Source organism: Humulus lupulus, chromosome 6 (assembly GCF_963169125.1).
Source record: "Humulus lupulus chromosome 6, drHumLupu1.1, whole genome shotgun sequence".
NCBI lineage: Eukaryota > Viridiplantae > Streptophyta > Magnoliopsida > Rosales > Cannabaceae > Humulus > Humulus lupulus.
Window position 1 is genome coordinate 199981118 of NC_084798.1, and position 22032 is coordinate 200003149.

At 31.3% G+C, this 22032-nt stretch overlaps 2 protein-coding genes across 2 annotated transcripts; both read right to left on the reverse strand.

Annotated features, from left to right (window-relative positions):
- Positions 1 to 4642: 4642 nt before the first annotated feature.
- Positions 4643 to 8924, reverse strand: LOC133782953 (uncharacterized). The gene is made up of 6 exons (XM_062222441.1): positions 8402 to 8924; positions 7406 to 8061; positions 6322 to 6379; positions 6143 to 6226; positions 5849 to 5990; positions 4643 to 5236 (listed from the first exon to the last, which is right to left on the reverse strand). The coding sequence occupies exons 2-6, from the start codon at positions 7899 to 7901 to the stop codon at positions 4865 to 4867; spliced, it is 1152 nt and encodes a 383-aa protein (XP_062078425.1). The 5' UTR covers positions 7902 to 8061; positions 8402 to 8924; the 3' UTR covers positions 4643 to 4864.
- Positions 8925 to 13040: 4116 nt separating this feature from the next.
- LOC133782954 (uncharacterized) lies at positions 13041 to 20896 on the reverse strand. Its single transcript, XM_062222442.1, has 5 exons — positions 20664 to 20896; positions 20473 to 20533; positions 14428 to 14532; positions 13587 to 13947; positions 13041 to 13311 (listed from the first exon to the last, which is right to left on the reverse strand). Exons 1-5 carry the CDS (start codon positions 20802 to 20804, stop codon positions 13290 to 13292), a joined length of 690 nt encoding a protein of 229 aa, XP_062078426.1. The 5' UTR covers positions 20805 to 20896; the 3' UTR covers positions 13041 to 13289.
- Between the last annotated feature and the right edge of the window lie 1136 nt (positions 20897 to 22032).

Consider the following 22032-nt stretch of genomic DNA (forward strand, 5'->3'; position numbering starts at 1 on the left):
GAAAATTATACATATAGGATAATTCTAAAAAGGTATACACTGGTGCATACCTTTTGTGTTTCCCGGCTCGAGAACAATTTTCGGTACGATTTTTTTTATGACCGTGTATATTATAGTTATTTAAAGAATCCTGCAAATTTCAAGAAATTTCAAATTTTTGAATAATTTACCGTGCCGAAAACTAGGTTCAAACATGTTGTTTTCCACACGCATAAAAAAAATCAGTCACCCGTGCAACAACCTGTTTGAACCTAGTTTTCGCCATTGTAAATTATTCAGAATTTCTTGAAAATTTGCAAGATGCTCTAAATAACTACAATAAACACGATCATAAAAAAAATTGCACCGAAAATTGTTCACGAGCCCCCAATACAAAATGTATGATGTACCATAAAAGTATTATATATATATATAATAAGATATTTTCTTACTAAAATGAAGATAATTGAGAACGAAAATGAAGTAAGAGAAGTCAAAGAGGGAAGAAAAAAAATTATAAATTTCTTTTGCAGAAAATCAGGAAATTAGGTGGAGAAGTAAGGACTTATCAAATTTAACACTGAGAACGTTAGTGGAGAAATCAAGGATAAACAAAATATATTCAAATATTCAGAAAGAGATGAATAAGCAAAGAAGTTGAAATTATTAGTTATATAGCTGACTAAGTCAGTGAGAAAAATATAACAGTAAAACTAATAAAATAAAATAATTTCATAAATATCAAAAAATAATAAATTTGTAAAGGAAAATTAATGAAATACGATTTCATAAAATATATTTTTAGAAGATAAAAATTAGGAATAATTACATCATCCACCCTAATCTAAAAAAAAATTCGTTTTATACGGTATGCTCAATAAATTACAAAAATACGGCTAGAAAATGCTGTATATATATGTTAACCTTTTGTTTTATTTTTTTTATCTTAATTTTTAATAAGAATTTAGGTATATCAAATAATATAATAATAAAAGTAATAATAATTATAGTTGCTACTTTCAATAAAATAAAACAAAGTAGATTAATTTATTTTTATTTAAAATGAATGTATTTATTAATATAAAAATTAATATTTATACAATTACTCAAAAAATAAATAAATATTTATACAAGTTACAATATGCTGTTAATTAAAATTAATATTAATAACTATATGTCACAATATTATTATTCTTTATAAAAATATTATATATTTTTTTTAAATCATAACTAGTCAAGTCTAAACGCTCAATGTTGAACCAAAATCATAATATAATCCAAGTTTCAAATTTTGTTACAAAAATATATTTAAAGTTAAAAAATTAGTTTTGTAAATCTTTGTAATAATCATGTTAAATAAATTTATAAATATTTATGTAAATGTAAGTTACAAAAGTAAACTTTTTAGTTGTGAAATTAGTTTTGTAAATTGTTGTTACAAAAATGTAAAATTTGTTTAAAAAAAATATTGTATTTCACCACTATATTTAATAAAGTATTTTATAAATAATGAATATCTTAAATTTGTATATTTAAGTTGTATATCATAATATGATGGTTCATGTAATTTTTTAGTACAATATTATAACAATATGGAAAAGTATAATATTTTTATGTATATTTTGTTTATGATTTCTTAACTATAAAATATTTTTATACAAAAATATCTTTCTTAGTTGTAAAATTAGATTTGTAAACTATTGTTACAAAAATAAAAAATTTAGTTACGAATTTGTTTGTAAGTTTTATCTAAAAAAACAAAAAAAAAAATCTACAATTCTATAACTGATTTTGTAAATATTATTTACAAACACGTAACAGATATTTACAAGTTTGTAACAGATATTTACTAGTTTGTAAACGTTGATCACAAAGAATTGTATTTTACAGCTTTTATTTATTATTTTGCCACTCCATATTTACAATTTTGTCATTCCATATTTTTGTAATGTACCATATTTTTCATATTTTTTTAACTTTTAGTATATTTTTGTAGATTTCCCAAAAAATTAGGGGACAGTCAGCAATATACCTGGCTGTAAAATAAAGAGATAAGCTGATTATGTGGTTTTGTCAAAAATAAAAAATAAAAAAAATAGAGGACTCATATCATATAATTAATAACTAAACTAAAAGAAAGCAAATAAAATCAAACAGACAAAAAGATAAGAAAAAAAAATTAAAATATAAATATATAAAATAAGTAGTGAAAAGGATGACTTTCACCTGCTTATATATTCTTTTATAATAGTGAAGATATATACTCAATCAAAGTGAGAAGGAAGGATAATGCAAAGATGCCACACACGGTTGTATATATACCTAGATAGCACAGACCTTAAATATAAATATATATGTATCTTGCTATATATACAAATGAATTAATAAAAAGTATCTTACTGTGAGAATGAGGAAAACTTGTAAAAGAAATGGCAGAGCTATCACTCTCGCTTTATCTATGTAAAATTATTGTTTATATTTTTTTGGATCCTGTATTTTTTTTCATTACTTGTTTAGACCATGTGTTTTGATAAATTATTTTTTAGACCCTATGTTTTATAAAATGGTTAAAATAGGACCATAAACCCAATTTTAGTCAATATTTCTCAACTAAAATCATAAATAATTTACCAAACTAACAATTCATAACAAAAATAAAATCATTCTGCTTAAAAATTGTGTTGTTATATTCAATTTTTCTTCATCAAAATTGAGTTTAGGGTTCTATTTTAACAATTTTACAAAACATAGAGTCCAAAAAGTAATTTGCCAAAACACAGGGTCCAAACAAGTAATAGGGAAAAACACAGGATCTAAAAAAGTATAAACTCAATCATCAAATAGACTAAAAAATATGGCTAATAATTAAATAATATATATCTTAAATTCAAATTTTAAGATAATTATATTATTTAATAAATTCAAAATATAAATAGAATCAGATTTTATATCAAAAATTTTAATTTAAATTTTAAAATAATGCTATTACCTGATATAAAATCTTAAATTTATTCCTCATAAATTTTGGAATAATCAATTAAAATATTTGTCAAATAATCTCTTTATATATAAATAAATTATTAATAAAAAAATATATAAAGAGATTTCAAGATATAAAATTATCACAAAAATGACAAAATTCTAAAACCATGTCAAATGATATAATTTTTTCAAATTTGAAATGAGCTCATTAAATCATCTCAAATGGTAAAGTCCATATTAAATGTTGTCTCAATGAAGTCATTTATCTCAACAAAATTCACAAAAGAGGTTTTACCTCAAAATCTAAAAGTGCACTAAAGTGACTTCAAAACCAAACTAAATGGTATTTCAAAGAGGATGTTCGCCTCAAAAGTAAAAAACGCATCAAAGCATCTCTAAAATAAAAATGCATAAATTTTTAAATGAGGTTATTAACTTCAAAAATTCTAAAGTATCACAAATTTTGTTTTGAACTACGTTCAACTTGATTATTTCAAATGATACGTAGACAGCCTATTTGCTAAGCTTAGGTATAGTTACAAAATCTCAAAATTTCTCAATGAGGTCATTCACCTCAAAACACCATCTTAAATGGTAAAAATCTCCAAGCAACTTAATTATTTACAAAAGGATACAAAAAATGTTTGAATTACGTTTGGCTTGATTCCTCCAAACTATACGTAGGCAACTTAATTGCTAAGGTTAGGTACAATCACGAACTCCTTAAGTTTCTCAACAAGGTCATTCACCTCAAACTTTCCAAATGAGATCATTCGCCTCAAAAATACAAGTGAGGTCATTCACCTCAAATGGTGAGAATTTTAAATTGAGTTAATTCTTCACAAAATTCTCAAAGATACAAAAATCTTGAATTACATTTGACTTGATTTCTTTAAAAGATAAGTAGGCAATTTAATTGTTAAAGCTAAGTGCAGTCACAAATACTTCAAATTACCCAAATTATTTAAATATCAAACAAAAATCTCAAAATTTCATAAAAAGTCATTTACCTCGTAATTTTTCTTAACTTTCAAAACAACAAATAATTCAATGATATAGTCATGTGCTGGAATTTTATAAATTTCTAAAAATATCATGAATTCCTATGAATGGTTGTTTACTATAATTCTTTCACTCATTTTTCAAAACTAATTATCTAGAACTACAAAATAACTTAATCTTTCATAAAGATAGTACGTAAGCAACTCTAATAGCCAAATTTACTAGCAATTTCAAATTTCTCAAAATTTCACCTTAATTAACAAGTAAATTGACAATTATAAAATTATTTTTGACATTAATTTTAATATTTGAATATTTTAAATTTGAAATTTTTGTTTAATACGGTGTGAGTTAGAAATTCTAGCTGTCCAGTACATCACATTATGACATCACATCCCTGCTAACTAAGAGGTCTATCTCTATCTTTCTGGACATCAGGGTCCCACACTCGCAACTGTAAGAGGGTCATCATCACCATCATGATTCAGGGATCAGATGGTGATGGTTTGTTGGTTGCTTTGCACAACAAAAATTTCATTTCTCTTGATTACATGACATGATAAGAGCCTGGTTGGTTTTAAAACATGCTTTAACTGTACAAAAAATAGTACATTTAAGCTTTGAAAGCTCAAGACAATAAGCCAGCCCAGCACCACCACCCCATGTAAATCTAACTCTGTAGAGAAACCAATCCATGATGCTTATAAGCTTTAAGAATTCATGAAGTTTTTATACACAATCAATCATCTTTGCTACTACCTGGTATAGTACTAGAAGTAGCCTTTGAAGCATGCCAATTTTGGGGGGTAGTAATACTACTAATGATTGAACCAAAAAGCTCCATTTGCCACCAAACCATGAAAACTCTAATCTTTCATATGGTGTTTGTTTGTTGTTTTTATCATTCTGTGCTGAAACTTAGTTTACCAATGGCAATGCATAGATCCGATTCGGTGGTTCCATTGTCCATTTTCTTCTCTTCAGGCTCATTCTTGGTACCCTTTTCGTCCTTCGTTTCTGCTGCATTTATGCACTCCTGAAATCTGAAGCAACTAACAAGATGGTCGTTAGTGATTCCTGCAACTTGCATGAAGGAATATATGACTGTTTGTCCTACACTTCGGAAGCCCCGTCTCACTAGGTCTTTACTTATCACATCGGCTTTTGGGGTTTTAGCTGGAACCTGGCGCGGGTAACGGAACCTGCTAACTATAGGTTTGTTGCCCACAAAGCTCCAAATGTAATTGTCAAAGGATCCAAACTCATCTATCACCTGACAATTAGCAAAACCTGTAAAAAGTTAGTTCCATTGCAAATTCTACCAAACAAGATGCCATCAATTATGACTTGTTTGGTTGAAAAGGCCATTGTACAGTGTTTAATGGCAAGCAAGCCAATTAAATAATATCCAAAACTAGCCAAATAACACAAGCAAGTGACACTCTGGAAATACAACAATAAACTTATGACTATGAGCGGTAATACTAGGGTGTGCTGCATTATAAAAATACAGGACCACAATTCAACCACTTTCTTCACCTAACCTACCTGATCAAGTGATCATTAAGCATCTATTTCATGTCATTAAATTTCTAGTAGTGTAGAAACAACTGCAACCGTATGTGGTCCCTAGTCTATATAAGGTTAAAAATATATATACCAATAAGGATACTCCATATCCAGATCAATGCATAAAATAGACTCCACTCAAATGATACGCGGATCAATCTCGCAAGATTTTGACTTTCTTTTTCCCAATCTTAACCACACATTTTGTATTTCTCAGAATATATGAGCACCAACTATTTAAAGAGCCTGCATAAATGTGCTATACATGCATTTTAAGCAACTCAACTTTTAGAAAACATCAGAAGAAAATGTCTACCTTAGATATTTGTCGTGCGTTTTCTATAATAGCGCGTAACTTTAGCTCTGACAATAGGGAGCTTGCAGTGCTTCCTGCTGCTAATATCTTCTTCTCATTCAACTTTGAGACAGCAACTGGATCAAAATCTGCAAAAACTTCCCTGCAAAATGAAGTTTGTCAGAGATAACTAACAATGTGAAGGTCATAGAGATGGGGCCATTCACTTCATGGACCAGTATCTTTTACCACATATCCATAAAAAGTAATCTGTTGAAATAAATCATGTATCTATTTATAAGAATAAAACAATACCTAAAAATGTGCCTTTTGCTTAATATGGCAGGCCATGTAAGCTCAGCCAATGCACCTGAAAGAACAAGCAGCTCAAATAGTTTCCTGCATGTGATCAAGAAGGCGAACACAGACTGTTGATTTAGCAGTTAGGATAGACCGGATATCAATACAGATGTGAAGAAATTGTTAGAACATACTTATCATCGTGTACCGGAACCCCCCATTCTTCGTCGTGGAAAGCAACATAACATGGCTCTGATAATAAACAAATGATAATTCCGTTAGAAAATAAGACGGCCGAAAGGAAAGGCTAGTTAAAACACTCGATTCATCTAGCAATGCAAAGTAGGGAAAGTGTCATAGATTCTAACTAGCACAAACATATCTCTACATTGCATAACTAATTTTCAATATGTTAAAATTATTTCATTAATACCAAAAAAATAAAGAACCACCCATGAGAAGGGAGGACCACAACTTGCATTGAGATTGATATAGCCACTTTAAATTCATTGATTCAAATTAATTAGCTTTTAGTTCCACTCTAGAATTGTGCCAGTTTCAGGCTGAACTTGAGGTCGTCCAAATCAAAAAAGCTATAGATGGCCAAGCTTTTCTTTCAACATAACGAACAGACTGCATACTAAATATAATTAAAGCATTCAATCACATCATTTCTTTGTTTTATTAAACATTAAGTCAGTAAAAGGCTCAACTTGGTTTGCTAAACAACTTCCGTCAGTCTTTTCTCCTGATTCTTAGTTCATCCTTAAAAAGAAAAAAAAATGAAAATTAACCCATCAAGCTTTAATTATACACAAAAACTGAACCCTAAGCAGAGTGTTAATCAAATTAAATTTCCACCACATTTGTATATAACCATTAAAATCCACCTTCACTAGATCAAAACCCTTTAGCCAATGTGAGACCAAAAATGCTATGGATAGTAATATATGATGGATTTTAGTTACTTGGTTATGATAAATCAAACTTACAAGCACACTACTTTTAATTTGGTATAGCTCAATCCATATCATTATAATCAAATTCATTGCTGCAAGACTGAGCCTTCTGTAACATATGCACAAAGTTCAGATTACTAATTCTACAAGTCCCATTAGCCTTATATATACGTACATAAAAATATTTTCCATGCCTTTCATATAACAAGAAAGACACGAGTCAGTAGCATCTAGATGCTTAATTTTGAGCCAGTAATCATACACAAATAATCCACAAAGTCAAGCACTTCATAAATTCAATTCAAAGAATAGAATGAACCTGTATTAGGCGTCACCCACGAACACCTCTTCTTGTGCTGGGAATCACCAGGCAGAGACTCCAACCCTCCATCAGAAGCAACACTTCTTGTCCTCGAAAGATACTGCTTCCTCCTACTCCCTGTGCTATACGACCGAGTCAGCCTACCGGTTGATGCTCTACTATGGAAAGAATCTGTAGAAGCGTCAGAAGAACATGAAGCGTTCAACGAAAGATTAGAGTGCAATAGCTGCTCGTGCCGGCGAAGGACCGAAGGAACACTCGAAGAATGAGCATGAGGCTGAGGAGAAGTTGTGGTGGAAGAAGAAGACATTTGACGGGCCTTCTTCTCCTCGGCCAATGTGGCCTCTTCAGGCGATTTGTCTACTTTTCTCAGTGTCTTCGAAGTGGGTTTCCTCGCACTCCATGGCCCGGCCTTGTTTCCAGCAGGACCAAGCACAGCCCGGGACTCGGAATCAGCCACATTCATGGACCTCACTCGTGGAGCTCCTGACATATTGATAGGAAAGGATACCCTTTTGGCTCAACAACAAGGATTTTCGAAAAAAAATTCAATTTCTAAGACGACGTTGATCAAGTATGCAACATTTTCTCCAAAACCCACCGACGAAATTTACTTAAAGTTCCATTTTTTCTTGTACTCGAAGCTCAGATCACTGCACAAACCACAGTAAAATAAAAATCACCAATGCTTCCTTCCAGGAGTCATATCTATTACAGAGCAAAACTATTTAAGCTTAGCTGCCAACACAGATCTCAAACTTCCAATCACAAAAATTCAACCTCAAACTCATTCAAGCTAAAATAAGTAACTTTCACCCTACAAAACCCTCAACTTAAATTCATCCAAAACCCACCTTTTGTTTTCAAAAACCCAGATTTGAAATTATCCCAAAACCCCTAAAAAAAGAAACGATAGAAAATTCAGAAGGAACATTTAAAAAAGATAAAAAAACACAAATTTTAAAAAAGAACAGGCAGAGAAAATGGCTTCACCTTTTGATGCCAAAGGAAGAGACTTTATATCCTCAACTGGATTAACTCAGAAAAAATAAATAAAAAGCGAAAACGAAAATGAGCTTTCAAAGAGCCTCGAAACACAGAGATTCCCATTCTGCATTCGTGGAAAAACGAGAGAAGGGTTCTGACTATACACTCTTTCAAAAACCCAACAACAAAAAAAAAAGGAAAAGAAGAAGAAGAAGAAGAAAAGTGCGAATGTGTAATGAAACTGTGCCGTTTTCAGTGTCTCTCACTCACACATGGGAGAGAGAAAAGCTGACAGTATAGCGTGTCTCTTTGCCATTCCCATACTTTTTCCGAGAAAAAGAAAATGATAAAAGGAAAGAAAAAAAATTCCGAGTAAAATGCAGAAGAGAGATGGGACTGTGGCGGGAGGCACTGGCCGAGAGGAGAGTTTATGAGGGATTTTCCTTCGATCTAAGAAAAAATTTCCCGAGAAAATGAAAGAAAATAGAGAGAGAAAGTTTCAATATAGAACATCCAACTGCTAATGAATGAAAGATAGAGAGAGAGAGTGAAAAGGATTGGGCTTTGTTTGTCGTTCATGACCGGTTATTACCGGTTACTATTTTTTTTCATTGTTGTAGTATTTTTTAAGAAATAAACTCCAATTCAATTAAGAAATAAACAAATTTATATTTATTGTTTGAGTTTATATTATTTTTTTATGAATAATCAATGATAATTTGTGTTTTTCCTAAATAATTTTATTTTTTTGTAAAACTACATAGTCTACTGACTATAATGAAAGACATAGAATACAATTAACTATGTAATTTACTTCTTTTGACAGGCTCAATGTCTTATTTTATATTTGTCTTCACTTTTTTTCAGGTAACTTGCCATTTGATTGATATTTCTTTTCTTGATTACTCAACAAGTAAAAAAATTATATAATAGTTGTGATGGTATTATTTATTTTTGTTTTTTTGCTTGAGGCATTTTGTTTTTTTGTCATTGGAACACAAGACAACCTCCCCCCATATAACTAAATATACTCTAGGAAACTATAACAGTCTTTTGATTCTTTTCTCAACAAGCTTTTAGGGGCACTCTTAGTAAAAAAAACAAAAAAAACAAAATAAGAGAGATTAGGGCACTACAAATAGATTGTATACAATGATAGGCCTAAAAGACCACCTTCTTTTTATTTTTAGTTATTAAATTAATAACAATTTAAAAATCTATATCCATTAGCATATATATACAAATTTTCTTACATATATACATATGCATATATATAGATATATATATATAATTGGAGAAATTATAATCAATTTTTTTTATGATGGGCATACAATATAGTTATTACATATATGCTATTAATTTTTTGGAAATTTTGAATAATTTATGGTGCCGAAATTAGAGTTCAAACAGTCCATTGCACACGTGCTTGATTTTTTTTTAGACGAGTGGAAAACTGTTTGAACTCTAATATCGATGCAGTAAATTATTTGGAATTTTCCAAAATTGGCGAAATGTAAACTATAACTATCATGTACGATGTCATACAAAAAATACATTGTATTTGGAGAAATTATAATCCAATTTTTTTGTATGATGACGTACAATATAATTATAAAATGTACGCCACCAATTTTTGGGAAGTTACGAATAATTTACGGTACATGTGCTTGACTTTTTTTTCAAGCGTGGAAAACAGACTGTTTGAAATATAATTTCGACATTGTAAATTATTCGGAATTTCCCAAAAATTGGTGGGATGTCTACTATAACTATCATGTACGCTGTCATGCAAAATGTACGTTGTCATACAACGTACATGATAGTTATAGTAGGCATCCCACCATTTTTTTAGGAAATTCTTAATAATTTATAGCGCCAAAATTAGAGTTCAAACAGTATGTTTCCCGAAATGCATGTTATAATAATAATGTATGTCATCATATATATATTGGGAATTTCTTTAGTGCAATTCACAAAAAGAGGTCACCGGTGCACCTCTTTTGTGGATGCACATTGTGAACAGGTTTCGGCTCAATTTTTTTATGATCATGTATATTGTAATTATTTAGAGCATTCTACAAATTTTCATAAAATTCATAATATTTTACAGTGTCGAAAACAAGGTTCAAACAAGTTGTTTTCCACGTGTATAAAAAAAATAGTCACAAGTGCAAGAAACTATTTGAACTTTTTTTTGACACTGTAAATTATTCGGAATTTTCTGAAAATTTACAGGATGATTTAAATATCTACAATATACATTGTCATAAAAAAATTGTGCCAAAAGTTATTCACTGAGTGCAAACACAAAAGAGGTGCACCGATACACCTCTTTTTGCGAGTTGCACCATAGAAATACCCTACATATTATTATGCCATTTGATTTGTTCGAGCGGTTAAAAATTACCACTGAACTATTAACAATGTTGTAAAGTGGGACTTCTGTTAAATTTTATCCTATGTGACTAACGTATTGTTGACTTATCATTGTTACATCAATGTTATGTGTATAATTTAAAATTAAAAAATATACATTTAGTATAAAATATTAAAACAAAAAATAATTAAAAAAATCTTTTTTCTTTTTAAGTTAAGTTTTTTTTAATAAATTTTTAAAAGATTAATTAAATAAAATTTTCAAATATTAAACAAAATAAACTAAACCTTATCTAATTATTTTTTTTTTTGGAAAAATTAAATTATTTATTTTTAATATTGATGAAATTAATAAAGTTTAAATTAGATTAGTTTAAGTTTTGTAAAAAAACATAAATCATTTTCGATTTTTTTTATATATTTGAAAATTTTATTTAATTATCCTTTTAAGAATTTTAAAGAAAAAAAATTGAAATATTTTTAATTTGAATATTTTATAAAAAAATATATATAATTTTAATTTTAAATTATACACATAGCGCTCACATGACAATGATAAATCAACAATACTTTAACCACATTGGATAAAACTTAACATAAGTGCCACTTAAAAAAAAATCAAAGACACAATAATGTATTGGTTATAGTTCTCCACAAAACAAAAATACCAAATAGTCTATTAAGATTGGCATGCATGTCATACTTTGGTTTTGATTGACTAAACCTAAGTTTGGGGTACACCAAAAAAGTGAGGAAAACAAAAGACTATAAAAGATAAAGTTGTAGAGTAAAAGAATCACATAAATATATTATTCTCTCTATTGTGTGATTACTGTATAATCAGTGGGAGAGAGAGAGAGAGAGAGATTTCACTATTGGTCTTGGATGAAAGAGACTGCTGGTCTGCTGCTATTGGTCTTTTTCCAATTTCTACCAGAAACTTTATTTTTATTCATATAATCATTTTGTTGCATACTTCTTTAGTATTATTATTAGTAGTCTATTTAGCTCTATAAGTGAAGTGATGCAGTTGTTCATTAATGTAAAACTAAAGCAAAGCAATTATTGCCTCTTAAACATCTACCATATCCATATGCAACAATTCCATAAGTATAGAATAGACAAGTTGGGTCATCTGCCAAGCCATGAATGATCTATTAATATTCCACTACACACTCTCAACTTCATATGAAAATGTTAATGTTCAACAGAGAGGAGAAATGAAATCAAAACCTTTCACACAAGCTCATATCATGACATAGGGTACCCCCAGATATATTAAAAATATATATAAATGACTTTACATTACAGTTATCTTCTTTCTCGAGTAACTTTGTATGACCAAAGTGGCAAGAGATTGTTTGAGAATAGTCTAATCTACACATCAAGATCATGCTGTACTGTCCTTGTGAATGTATCAGATATTTTATCTCGGTTCAAAGTTATACTCAAGAATCATCACTAAAAAGTGAAAACACGCCTCAAGGAGTGAAACTGGTTTACTTTGCTCCCATCTATAGGAGAAATTGTAAGGTAAAGAATATCATAATCTAGTGATATATTTTTAGGATTAGTGTATAGAGTGACCACAAGGATTATACATTCATCATTGTAGGCGTAGCTATAGAGTGGGTGTATGTTATCTCATTAGTCTACCAACAAATATTTAGTAATCAATGCTCATATTAATAATGGGGACCAGGTTAACCGATGAAGAAATAATAATAATGAGGAATTGGGGATAAAGCAAATGAAAATAGAATGAAGGCCAAAAGGTAAAGAACTAAATTTCATCAAGTAAATTATTTGAGGCATGTTATAAAGCCTTTTTTGTTGGTGATTATGAGAATTAGCCATTGATTTACCTACACAGTCAGTCATTACAAGTATAACACTACCACTTGGCGATATAATATATATAACAAAAATAAACTTCAAAAGTCATTGATCACAAAATCGAATATGTCAATAGAGTTTTCCTTTTTGGCTGAAAAAGAAGTTATCAGGAATTATACTGTATTCGTTAAAAGAAAGTGATAGCGAGGTGAAAGCACAATTCACATTGATGGATCCCTAACTAGTGGCCCCACTTTAGATTTACAAATATCGTACTTTTTAGTATTCAACAAATCAAATGAACTCAGCATTTGAAAGTAAAACACAGCCACAGGGAGCACACTACATACCCCTAATAAAAATACAATAAAAAATATCCGATGATTGCACAACAAAAATAAACAACACAATAAAAGACAAAAAGAAAAACCAGTACCCCACAATGGTTCACTTGCATTTCATGAAACATAAATTGTATCAAATATTGGGTTATGGTATGCAAATCTTTACAAGATTGCCAAAAAAAGTTATATACTATCACATACCAACATTAGATGCAAAGGAAGAAAGAGAAAGAATCTGGAAAGTCCATATCAGCAGTTGAGGTTGTCTAGAAACTTGATAAAAACAAAACCAACTATAATGCATCTGCCAGGTCATTAAAAATGAAAAGCATAAGCCATTACAATATCCGGAAATGGCATCTGCAAGCATCCACATAACCAAACAGTTAGTAAAATACTATAGTCAAGTTTCTGTTTAAGAGTATATGGGAGTGGAATACAGGTTAGTTTTGTTGTGCAAAGGAAAGAATCGGTAAAGCAAAAGCAGCACTAACAAAAAACTCTAACTAATTGTTGAGTGTGTGTGAAAGACAAAAAGGGCAATGCATCTCCATGAAAAAGAAAAATCAGACTGCAGACCAACTTGCAAAGTAGTATTCTTAGCATAATAAGGCAATAAGAATAGAAAAGCATACCCGAGTAGACCGCGACCTTGCCATGTTCTTGGTGTCACTGTTGTGTTGACAACAGCACCATGCCTCATAAGGACAACAGGAACTGCTCGGTCCTGATTGCTCTGAGATTCTGAAGCAAGTCGCTGCAACAAATTATCACCAGCTTCCACATTCCCAAACTTCATAATCTGATCTCCAAGTTGTAAACCATCTTCTGCTGCTGGTGATGCATCAGCTATTTCATCAACCATTGCAAAGGGTATGCTAACTGTCATATCCACATCCATAGCATTAGAAGAGCTCATGGGAACATTGTTCGCGGTTGTTGATGAAACATCATTGGGACTCAACGAGGTGTTATTATCTGACCCCTCATTGACACCTACTTTATAAGAATGTAGTCGTTAAGCTCCTTGTCCCAATCCATGTAAAAATACTAGATTGTGAAGTTAAGATGTAAGAAAAAGCAAATTAAGCAATCTCATCTACACTTCATTCTGCATATGTAATTCTTCGACCATGGTGTTTTAAGATGAGACAATATTTGAGATTATACAATAAGAAAGCAATCAAGCACCATAAGCAACAAGGTTTTTTTAAAAAATAAATTTGGTTAAAAAAAAAGTGCAAAACAAAACACAAGTCAAGTCATGACATTTTCTCTGAAGAATAAATAAAATCTTATCATTTTTTGTAATAGCAAAATGCGTGAAATGATTACTATAGAGACTGAAAAATGTGAACTCCACTGATAACATATCTAGTTTCTACTTTCTAGCAGGGTAGCACATTAGCAGGCGTTTCTTCTATTGAACATTTCTCTAAATAAAACCAGAAACAATCTCAACAATTTCAGCCATACCCGATTCTTTGGCGGGAGAAGCTTTAGGAGCAAGCCTTGCAGAATGCATAACTTCTATATTTTTGTTTATCTTTTCAGTAATCTCCTTGTGATCATTTCGCAACTCTTCAAGTAAAACAAAGGCAGCAAACTATTACAAGGCATCAAAGTTAAAACACCTCTAAAGGAATCAATGCAACCTGCAGCAAAACATTATCATTACATAGAAAATGAAATCAAGTAGATTTTCAGTAATCATGTCAAATCAAGTTAATAACTTTACATAGATAATTAAAAATAATGTAATACAACAACTTGGTTTTATACATTTTGATTTCTAATGGGATACACTACAAATGGAAATTTAGTGGGAGCTACTTTCAAATTCATAATAATGTTAAATCCTGCCGAAGCAGCCGAAACTGCAAACTCACGTATGTTGACCCAAACTCTTAAGTCTCCTTGTTTTGATAATTAACAAATATTTGATTATTATTTGTTACTAATGATTTGTTGATTTTGTAGCAAAAACCAAAGTGAATTAGCAATTCAAAATCAAACTTATGACCAAGGGCAAAATGGTCATTTTACCAAATTTTATACTTATGACTTAAAGTAAACTTGCAATCACTTTACAAGACTAAGAAATGAAATTAAACATTTATCTTGAGTTTCTTGAAATCCATTTCGGGTCATTTCTGGAAAATGACCATTTTGCCCTTGACCATAAGTTTGACTTTGAATTGCTACAAAATCAAAAATCATTAGTAACAAATAATAATCAAATATTTGTTAATCATCAAAACAAAGAGACTTAAGAGTTTGGGTCAACAATCTCCCTATTTTTGATGATATCAAATATTTGATTATTTTAAAAAGGAAAGGAAATATTTTTAAATATTAATATTAGATTAGCTCCCCTTAATGTGTGCAAGGGTTTAAAAATTTGAAACTTTACCTTTGATTTTTATCTTACATGATTTTGTAAACTCCCCCTCAATTTATTACTCATACTGAAATAAAAAGTTAGTCCAAAAATTGAGATTTTTGCCAAAGTTAAAATAATCTCAATTAATTTCTCCCCCTTTTGATTCATCAAAAAAGGTGGCAAAGAAATTCACAAAATAAAACATAAACAAACATAGATTAAACTTTTTAAACATTCATACATAAGAAAAGATAAGTGAATCCAAAATAGCATCCAAGCAACAAGGTTTATCAACCAAACACAAGAAAGATAAACACACAAGGAGATAAGGCATAAAGTCATGCAAACACACAAGATAAAATAAAACATGAAAGGATGCAAAAAGAGAAAACATGCAAATGCCTAAGATGATGGAGCCCCAAAACGCCTCATGTAGACCTTCATCTCGTCATGAACATTCTGGAGGCCTTGTTTCATGTCACTCCGCAAGTTTGTAAATTGAGTTGTCATGTCAGTGGTAAGACGAACAAAAGCCTCCTCCATGTTGAATTGAGAAGCTTGAGGCATTGGAAGGCTTGGAGGTTGAGCTTCTTCTTCACTTTCACTTGCGGGTAACCCAAAGCTCTCCTCTTCTTCAAGGTCCTATTTCGTCCTTTGGCCTCTTTTGGGAGTGAAAACTCACTTATTGTTGATAAGAGTATACCCAAGCTTGTGAAAGTTTTGGTACCTAGCTTATCTCTTTTGGTAGGTTTAACCTTCTTTTCATCCGAGGTGCGAATTCCTAAGCGAGGTAGGATGTAGCTAAGGAGAAAGCCATATGGGAGTGACTTGACCATGGTTGGTTTATACACATCAATGATAAAGCGAAGAATGAGATGGCCTAGGTTGATGCGTGCCTTTTTGGTTAGGATAAGGAGTATATCTATGTTGTTTACCTCATCTTTATGGTCACTTCTAGGAGCAAGGTTATTTATGATAAAGAGTTGGAGAATTTTAGCTTCCAAAGTGAGATTGTGAACCTTTGGTTTTATGATAATAGGGCCTTCTCCACAAAGAACTCTAGACACTCATTCATGTCAAAAATTTCATCATTCTTAAGAGTTGGTTTTGGCTCTAGCAAAAGTCATTCATTTGGTGCTCCTAGCAAGTTGTTTAGAGTTTCAACATCAAGTTCAAAAGAGACATCTCTAAGGGTGCCTTTAACTCCTAGTGGTGCATAGCTAAGTTTGATGCAAGCATAGAAACCTCTAACTAACCTAAGGTATATGGGGGTCTTAATGTTGATAAAGGACTTCCAACCTAACATTTCAAAATGTTGGCTAAAATTTACACATGCTAGGCTTGGAAGGGCACAAAATTCCCAGTTGTATGGGTTAGTCAAGCCCGTTAACTTGGCTCGATAGTGGAACTCAAAGCTAGGTCCATAGCTTTGAAGACCAAGGACGTAGGTGGCTTAGTTCTACCGAACCTTGTAAAATTCAAGAGTTTGCAATTTCTTAACCTTAAACTCTTTACATTACAAGTTTGATTATTTGCTATATCTTTTTTATTGCCATATTATTTGCTTTTACTTGATAAATTTGATTTATTGCATAATTTGGCATATTAAGTTTTAAATTTCTGAAATTAGTTTAAATTTCCAATTCACCCCCCTCTTGGAAACATATCTTGGGTTAACAATTGGTATCAGAGCAAGGGCTCATTTATTTGATTAGATTTCACAATCTAGAGCATGACGTTTCCAAGTAATTCACAAAATAACATGTTAGAAGGTTTAAGCACAAATAGAGCACCATTCTTCAATAGAGTAGGACATGTAATGTAAAGAGTTTACATAGGGTAACCCTAGATATATTAAAAATATATATAAATGACTTTACATTACAGTTATCTTCTTTCTCGAGTAACTTTGTATGACCAAAGTGGCAAGAGATTGTTTGAGAATAGTCTAATCTACACATCAAGATCATGCTGTACTGTCCTTGTGAATGTATCAGATATTTTATCTCGGTTCAAAGTTATACTCAAGAATCATCACTAAAAAGTGAAAACACGCCTCAAGGAGTGAAACAAGTTTACTTTGCTCCCATCTTTAGGGAGAAATTGTAAGGTAAAGAATATCATAATCTAGTGATATATTTTTAGGATTAGTGTATTTGAAGAATGGAGCTCTATTGAAGAATAGTGCTCTATTTGTGCTTAAACCTTCTAACATGTTATTTTGTGAATTACTTGGAAATGCCATGCTCTAGATTGTGAAATCTGATCAAATAAATGAGTCATTGCTCTGATACCAATTGTTAACCCAAGATATGTTTCCAAGAGAGGGGGTGAATTGGAAATTTAAACTAATTTCGGAAATTTAAAACTTAATATGCCAAATTATGCAATAAATCAAATTTATCAAGTAAAAATAAATAATATGGCAATCAAATAGATATAGCAAATAATCAAACTTGTAATGTAAAGAGTTTAAGGTTAAGAAATTGCAAACTCTCGAATTTTACAAGGTTCGGTAGAACTAAGCCACCTACATCCTTGGTCTTCAAAGCTATGGACCTAGCATTGAATTCCACTATCGAGTCAAGTTAATGGGCTTGACTAACCCATACAACCGGGAATTTTGTGCCCTTCCAAGCCTAGCATGGGTAAATTTCAGCCACCATTTTGAAATGTTAGTTGGAAGTCCTTTATCAACATTAAGACCCCCATATACCCTAGGTTAGTTAGAGGTTTCTATGTTTGCATCAAACCTAGCTATGCACCACTAGGAGTTGAAAGCACCCTTAGAGATGTCTCTTTTGAACTTGATGTTGAAACTCTAAACAACTTGCTAGGAGCACCAAATGAAGGACTTTTGCTAGAGCCAAAACCAACTCTTAAGAATGATGAAATTTTTGACATGAATGAGTGTTCTAGAATTCTTTGTGGAGAAGACCCTATTATCATAAAACTAAAGTTTCACAATCTCACTTTGGAAGCTAAAATTCTCCAACTCTTTATCATAAATAACCTTGCTCCTAGAAGTGGTCATAAAGATGAGGTAAACAACATAGATATACTTCTTTTATACCTTATCCTAACCAAAAAGGCACGCATCAACCTAGGTCATCTCATTCTTCGCTTTATCATTGATGTGTATAAACCAACCATTGTCAAGTCACTCCCATATGACTTTCTCCTTAGCTACATCCTACCTCGCTTAGGAATTCGCACCTCGGATGAAAAGAATGTTGAACCTACCAAAGGAGATAAGCTAGGTACCAAAACTTTCACAAGCTTGGGGTATACTCTTATCAACAATAAGTGAGTTTTCACTCCCAAAAGAGGCCAAAGAACGAAAGAGGACCTTGAAGAAGAGAAAGAGGAGAGCTTTGGGTTACCCGCAAGTGAAAGTGAAGAAGAGGAGCAAGAAGAAGAAGCTCAACCTCCAAGCCTTCCAATGCCTCAAGCTTCTCAATTCAACATCGAGGAGGCTTTTGCTCGTCTTAACACTGACATGACAACTCAATTTACAAACTTGCGGAGTGACATGGAACAAGGCTTCCGGAATGTTCATGACGAGATGGAGGAGATGAAGGCCTACATGAGGCGTTTTGGGGCTCCATCATCTTAGGCATTTGCATGTTTTTTCTTTTTGCATCCTTTCATGTTTTATTTTATCTTGTGTGTTTGCATGGCTTTATGCCTTATCTCCTTGTGTGTTTATCTTTCTTGTGTTTGGTTGATAAACCTTGTTGCTTTGATGTTATTTTGGATTCACTTATCTTTCTTATGTATGAATGTTTAAAAAGTTTAATCTATGTTTGTTTATGTTTTATTTTGTGAATTCCTTTGCCACCCTTTTTGATGAATCAAAAATTGGAGAAATTAATTGAGATTATTTTAACTTTGGCAAAAACCTCAATTTTTGGAGTAACTTTTTATTTCACTATGAGTAATAAATTGAGGGGGAGTTTACAAAATCATATAAGGTAAAAATCAAAGGTAAAATTTCAAATTTTTAAACCCTTGCACACATTAATGGAGAGCTAATCTAATATTAATATTTAAAAATATTTCCTTTCCCTTTTAAAATAATCAAATATTTGATATCATCAAAAAATGGGAGATTGTTGACCCAAACTCTTAAGTCTCCTTGTTTTGATGATTAACAAATATTTAATTATTATTTGTTACTAATGATTTGTTGATTTTGTAGCAAAAACTCAAGATAAAGGTTTAATTTCATTTCTTAGTCTTGTAAAGTGATTGCAAGTTGACTTTAAGTCATAAGTATAAAATTTGGCTCATTCACGTGCTAAAAATGGTAATTTTTCAAAATGAGAACTAGACATCCTAAATTCACTTTTAAGAAAATACATCCTAATACGGTCGTAACGCAATTGGAATTTTTGAAATCTGATAAACGAGCTAAAAGTTATAAAGAATTAAAAAACGGGAAAATAGGCATATTTTGAACTTTTGCTCACTGTCTGCCATCCGGAATTCCGGTTGCGGTTGCTCCCAGACCGGAATTCCGGTTCCCCATCCGGACTTCCAGTTCGCGGCAGGCAGCTTCAAAAAGTAACCCCCAACGGCTATAAACGGCTAGTTTTTTTCCAAACTCTATATAAACTTGTTTTTCACCCAAAATTAGGGGTTGGTTGAGCATTTATTACATATATCAAACCTAATCCATTAATTGCCATATTAGTCAATCACGTCCGGTTGTAAGGGTTAGTCAAGCCCGTTAACTTGGCTCGATAGTGGAACTCAAAGCTAGGTCCATAGCTTTGAAGACCAAGAACGTAGGTGGCTTAGTTCTACCGAACCTTCTAAAATTCGAGAGTTTGCAATTTTTTAACCTTAAACTCTTTACATTACAAATTTGATTATTTGCTATATCCATTTTATTGACATATTATTTGCTTTTACTTAATTTGATTTATTGTATAATTTAGCAAATTAAGTTTTAAATTTCCGAAATTAATTTAAATTTCCAACTCACCCCTGTTGGAAACATAACAACATATGGGCATGCACAAAAACTACTCTAACCAAATTAAAGTCCACCAGCATGAACTTCCATTAACCCAGTACCAAATTAGACTGAACTCGTTACCAAATGGTAAGACTAAGAAAAGTGAGCATTGTACCAGAAAGACGGGACCTTTCTGCTCGCACAACTGGGATATCAATATCAGACCGAGGAAAACCCTACAGATTGTCAGGATAAAAATAAATGAAAAACCCTAGTTAAAACCCCTTGATCGTACATACACAAACAACCCTCAACGGGAATTTAGGCAGAACAAAAGAGAGAGAGAGAGAGAGAAGAGAAAACCACCTCCGAGTCGACTAGATTGCCGGAAAGGCCAGGGCCGCCGGGTTGACAGAGGCGGTCGATGATGAGGTTCATCTCGGTCTCAATGGCGGTCCTCTTCTCCATTAAAGCCAATGTTTCTGCCTTGAGATTTGTACCCACCATTTTTGGTTCTCTGCTCAAAAATCCCTACTTCCTTTGCTTCGTTACTTCCTCTCGCTGAGATTCGGACACTGAAAGAAACGCTAACATAGGAAACGATATCCTACTGTAACAGGTAAATTGGGCCATAATATGGGCCTTCGGCCGGGTGCTCAATGGCCTTAAAGTAAGGAATTGAGGAAATTACACCACATATGATTTTTTTCTCTATTTTTTTTCCTTTAAGTTTTTTATGGTATATATTTTTTTTTTATATTTTTATAAGAGTTTTTTTCTATATATTTGTATACTATATTGTATTTTTTATACATTGTTAGTAGTTAGTTTTGATATATTTTGATATTATTTTTATAATTTTAATTTATTTGTATTATTTTTTATCATTTATATTTTATAAAATATATTTTTTTACATACTTCTTTGAAGAAAAAAAATCTTAGATCTTCGTCACTATACTTTTTATACCCATTTTTTCTTCTTTTCGTCTATTTTTTTATTTTCTTCAATCAACATTTTATCTGCGGCAACTGGTTGCCACTATCAAAACAATTTTGATTTTTTTTTGTGATAGTAATCCTATGTCACTGTCAATATTTTTTTAGTGATGTGCGGTAACTGGTTATAAAAATAAAAATCAGTTTTATTTTTTAAGTGGTGTTGTACCATTATCAAATCAATTATAGCTATAAAAATAATTTTGATTTTTTTAGTAATGTACCATTACCAAAATATGAACATAATTGTAACAAGTTACTTAGTGAGATTTAGAAAAAAAAAATTGATATGAAAAAAATTAACTAAATTGAACGTGGAGGTAACTGGTTACAGCTAGGTCTGAAAAACAAAATAGTTTTATTTTTTAAGTGGTGTTGCAGTAACTAGTTACAGCTATAAAAATAATTTTGTTTTTTAGTAATGTATCATTATCAAAATATAAATTGAATTGTAAACGGTTACTTAGTGTGATTTGGAAAAGAAAAAAAAAACTGATATGAAAAAAATAAACTAAATTGACCGTGAAGGTAACTAGTTACAACTAAGTCTAAGAAACAAAATAGATATGAAAAAAAGAACCAGTTGCGATGGTACCTGATTACTTAGCCAGACCTGGAAACAAATAGGATCACAAACAAAAAAGCTAAACTAGTCATAATCGTAACTGGTTACAGATTCATATCTAAAAAAAAAAATCAATCGCCATGGTACCTGGTTATTTAGTCAAGTGTGAAAA

Excerpts from the sequence above, each read along its gene's own strand:
- LOC133782954 (XM_062222442.1), bottom strand. The coding sequence starts at position 20,804 with ATGGTGGGTACAAATCTCAAGGCAGAAACATTGGCTTTAATGGAGAAG. Across the intron at positions 13,948-14,427 it reads TTCTCCCGCCAAAGAATCGG|GTGTCAATGAGGGGTCAGAT; the intron begins GTATGGCTGAAA and ends CTTATAAAGTAG. Across the intron at positions 13,312-13,586 it reads CAAGGTCGCGGTCTACTCGG|ATGCCATTTCCGGATATTGT; the intron begins GTATGCTTTTCT and ends GGATGCTTGCAG.
- LOC133782953 (XM_062222441.1), bottom strand. The coding sequence starts at position 7,901 with ATGTCAGGAGCTCCACGAGTGAGGTCCATGAATGTGGCTGATTCCGAG. Across the intron at positions 6,380-7,405 it reads GTGGGTGACGCCTAATACAG|AGCCATGTTATGTTGCTTTC; the intron begins GTTCATTCTATT and ends GTTTATTATCAG. Across the intron at positions 6,227-6,321 it reads GTTCCGGTACACGATGATAA|GAAACTATTTGAGCTGCTTG; the intron begins GTATGTTCTAAC and ends GATCACATGCAG.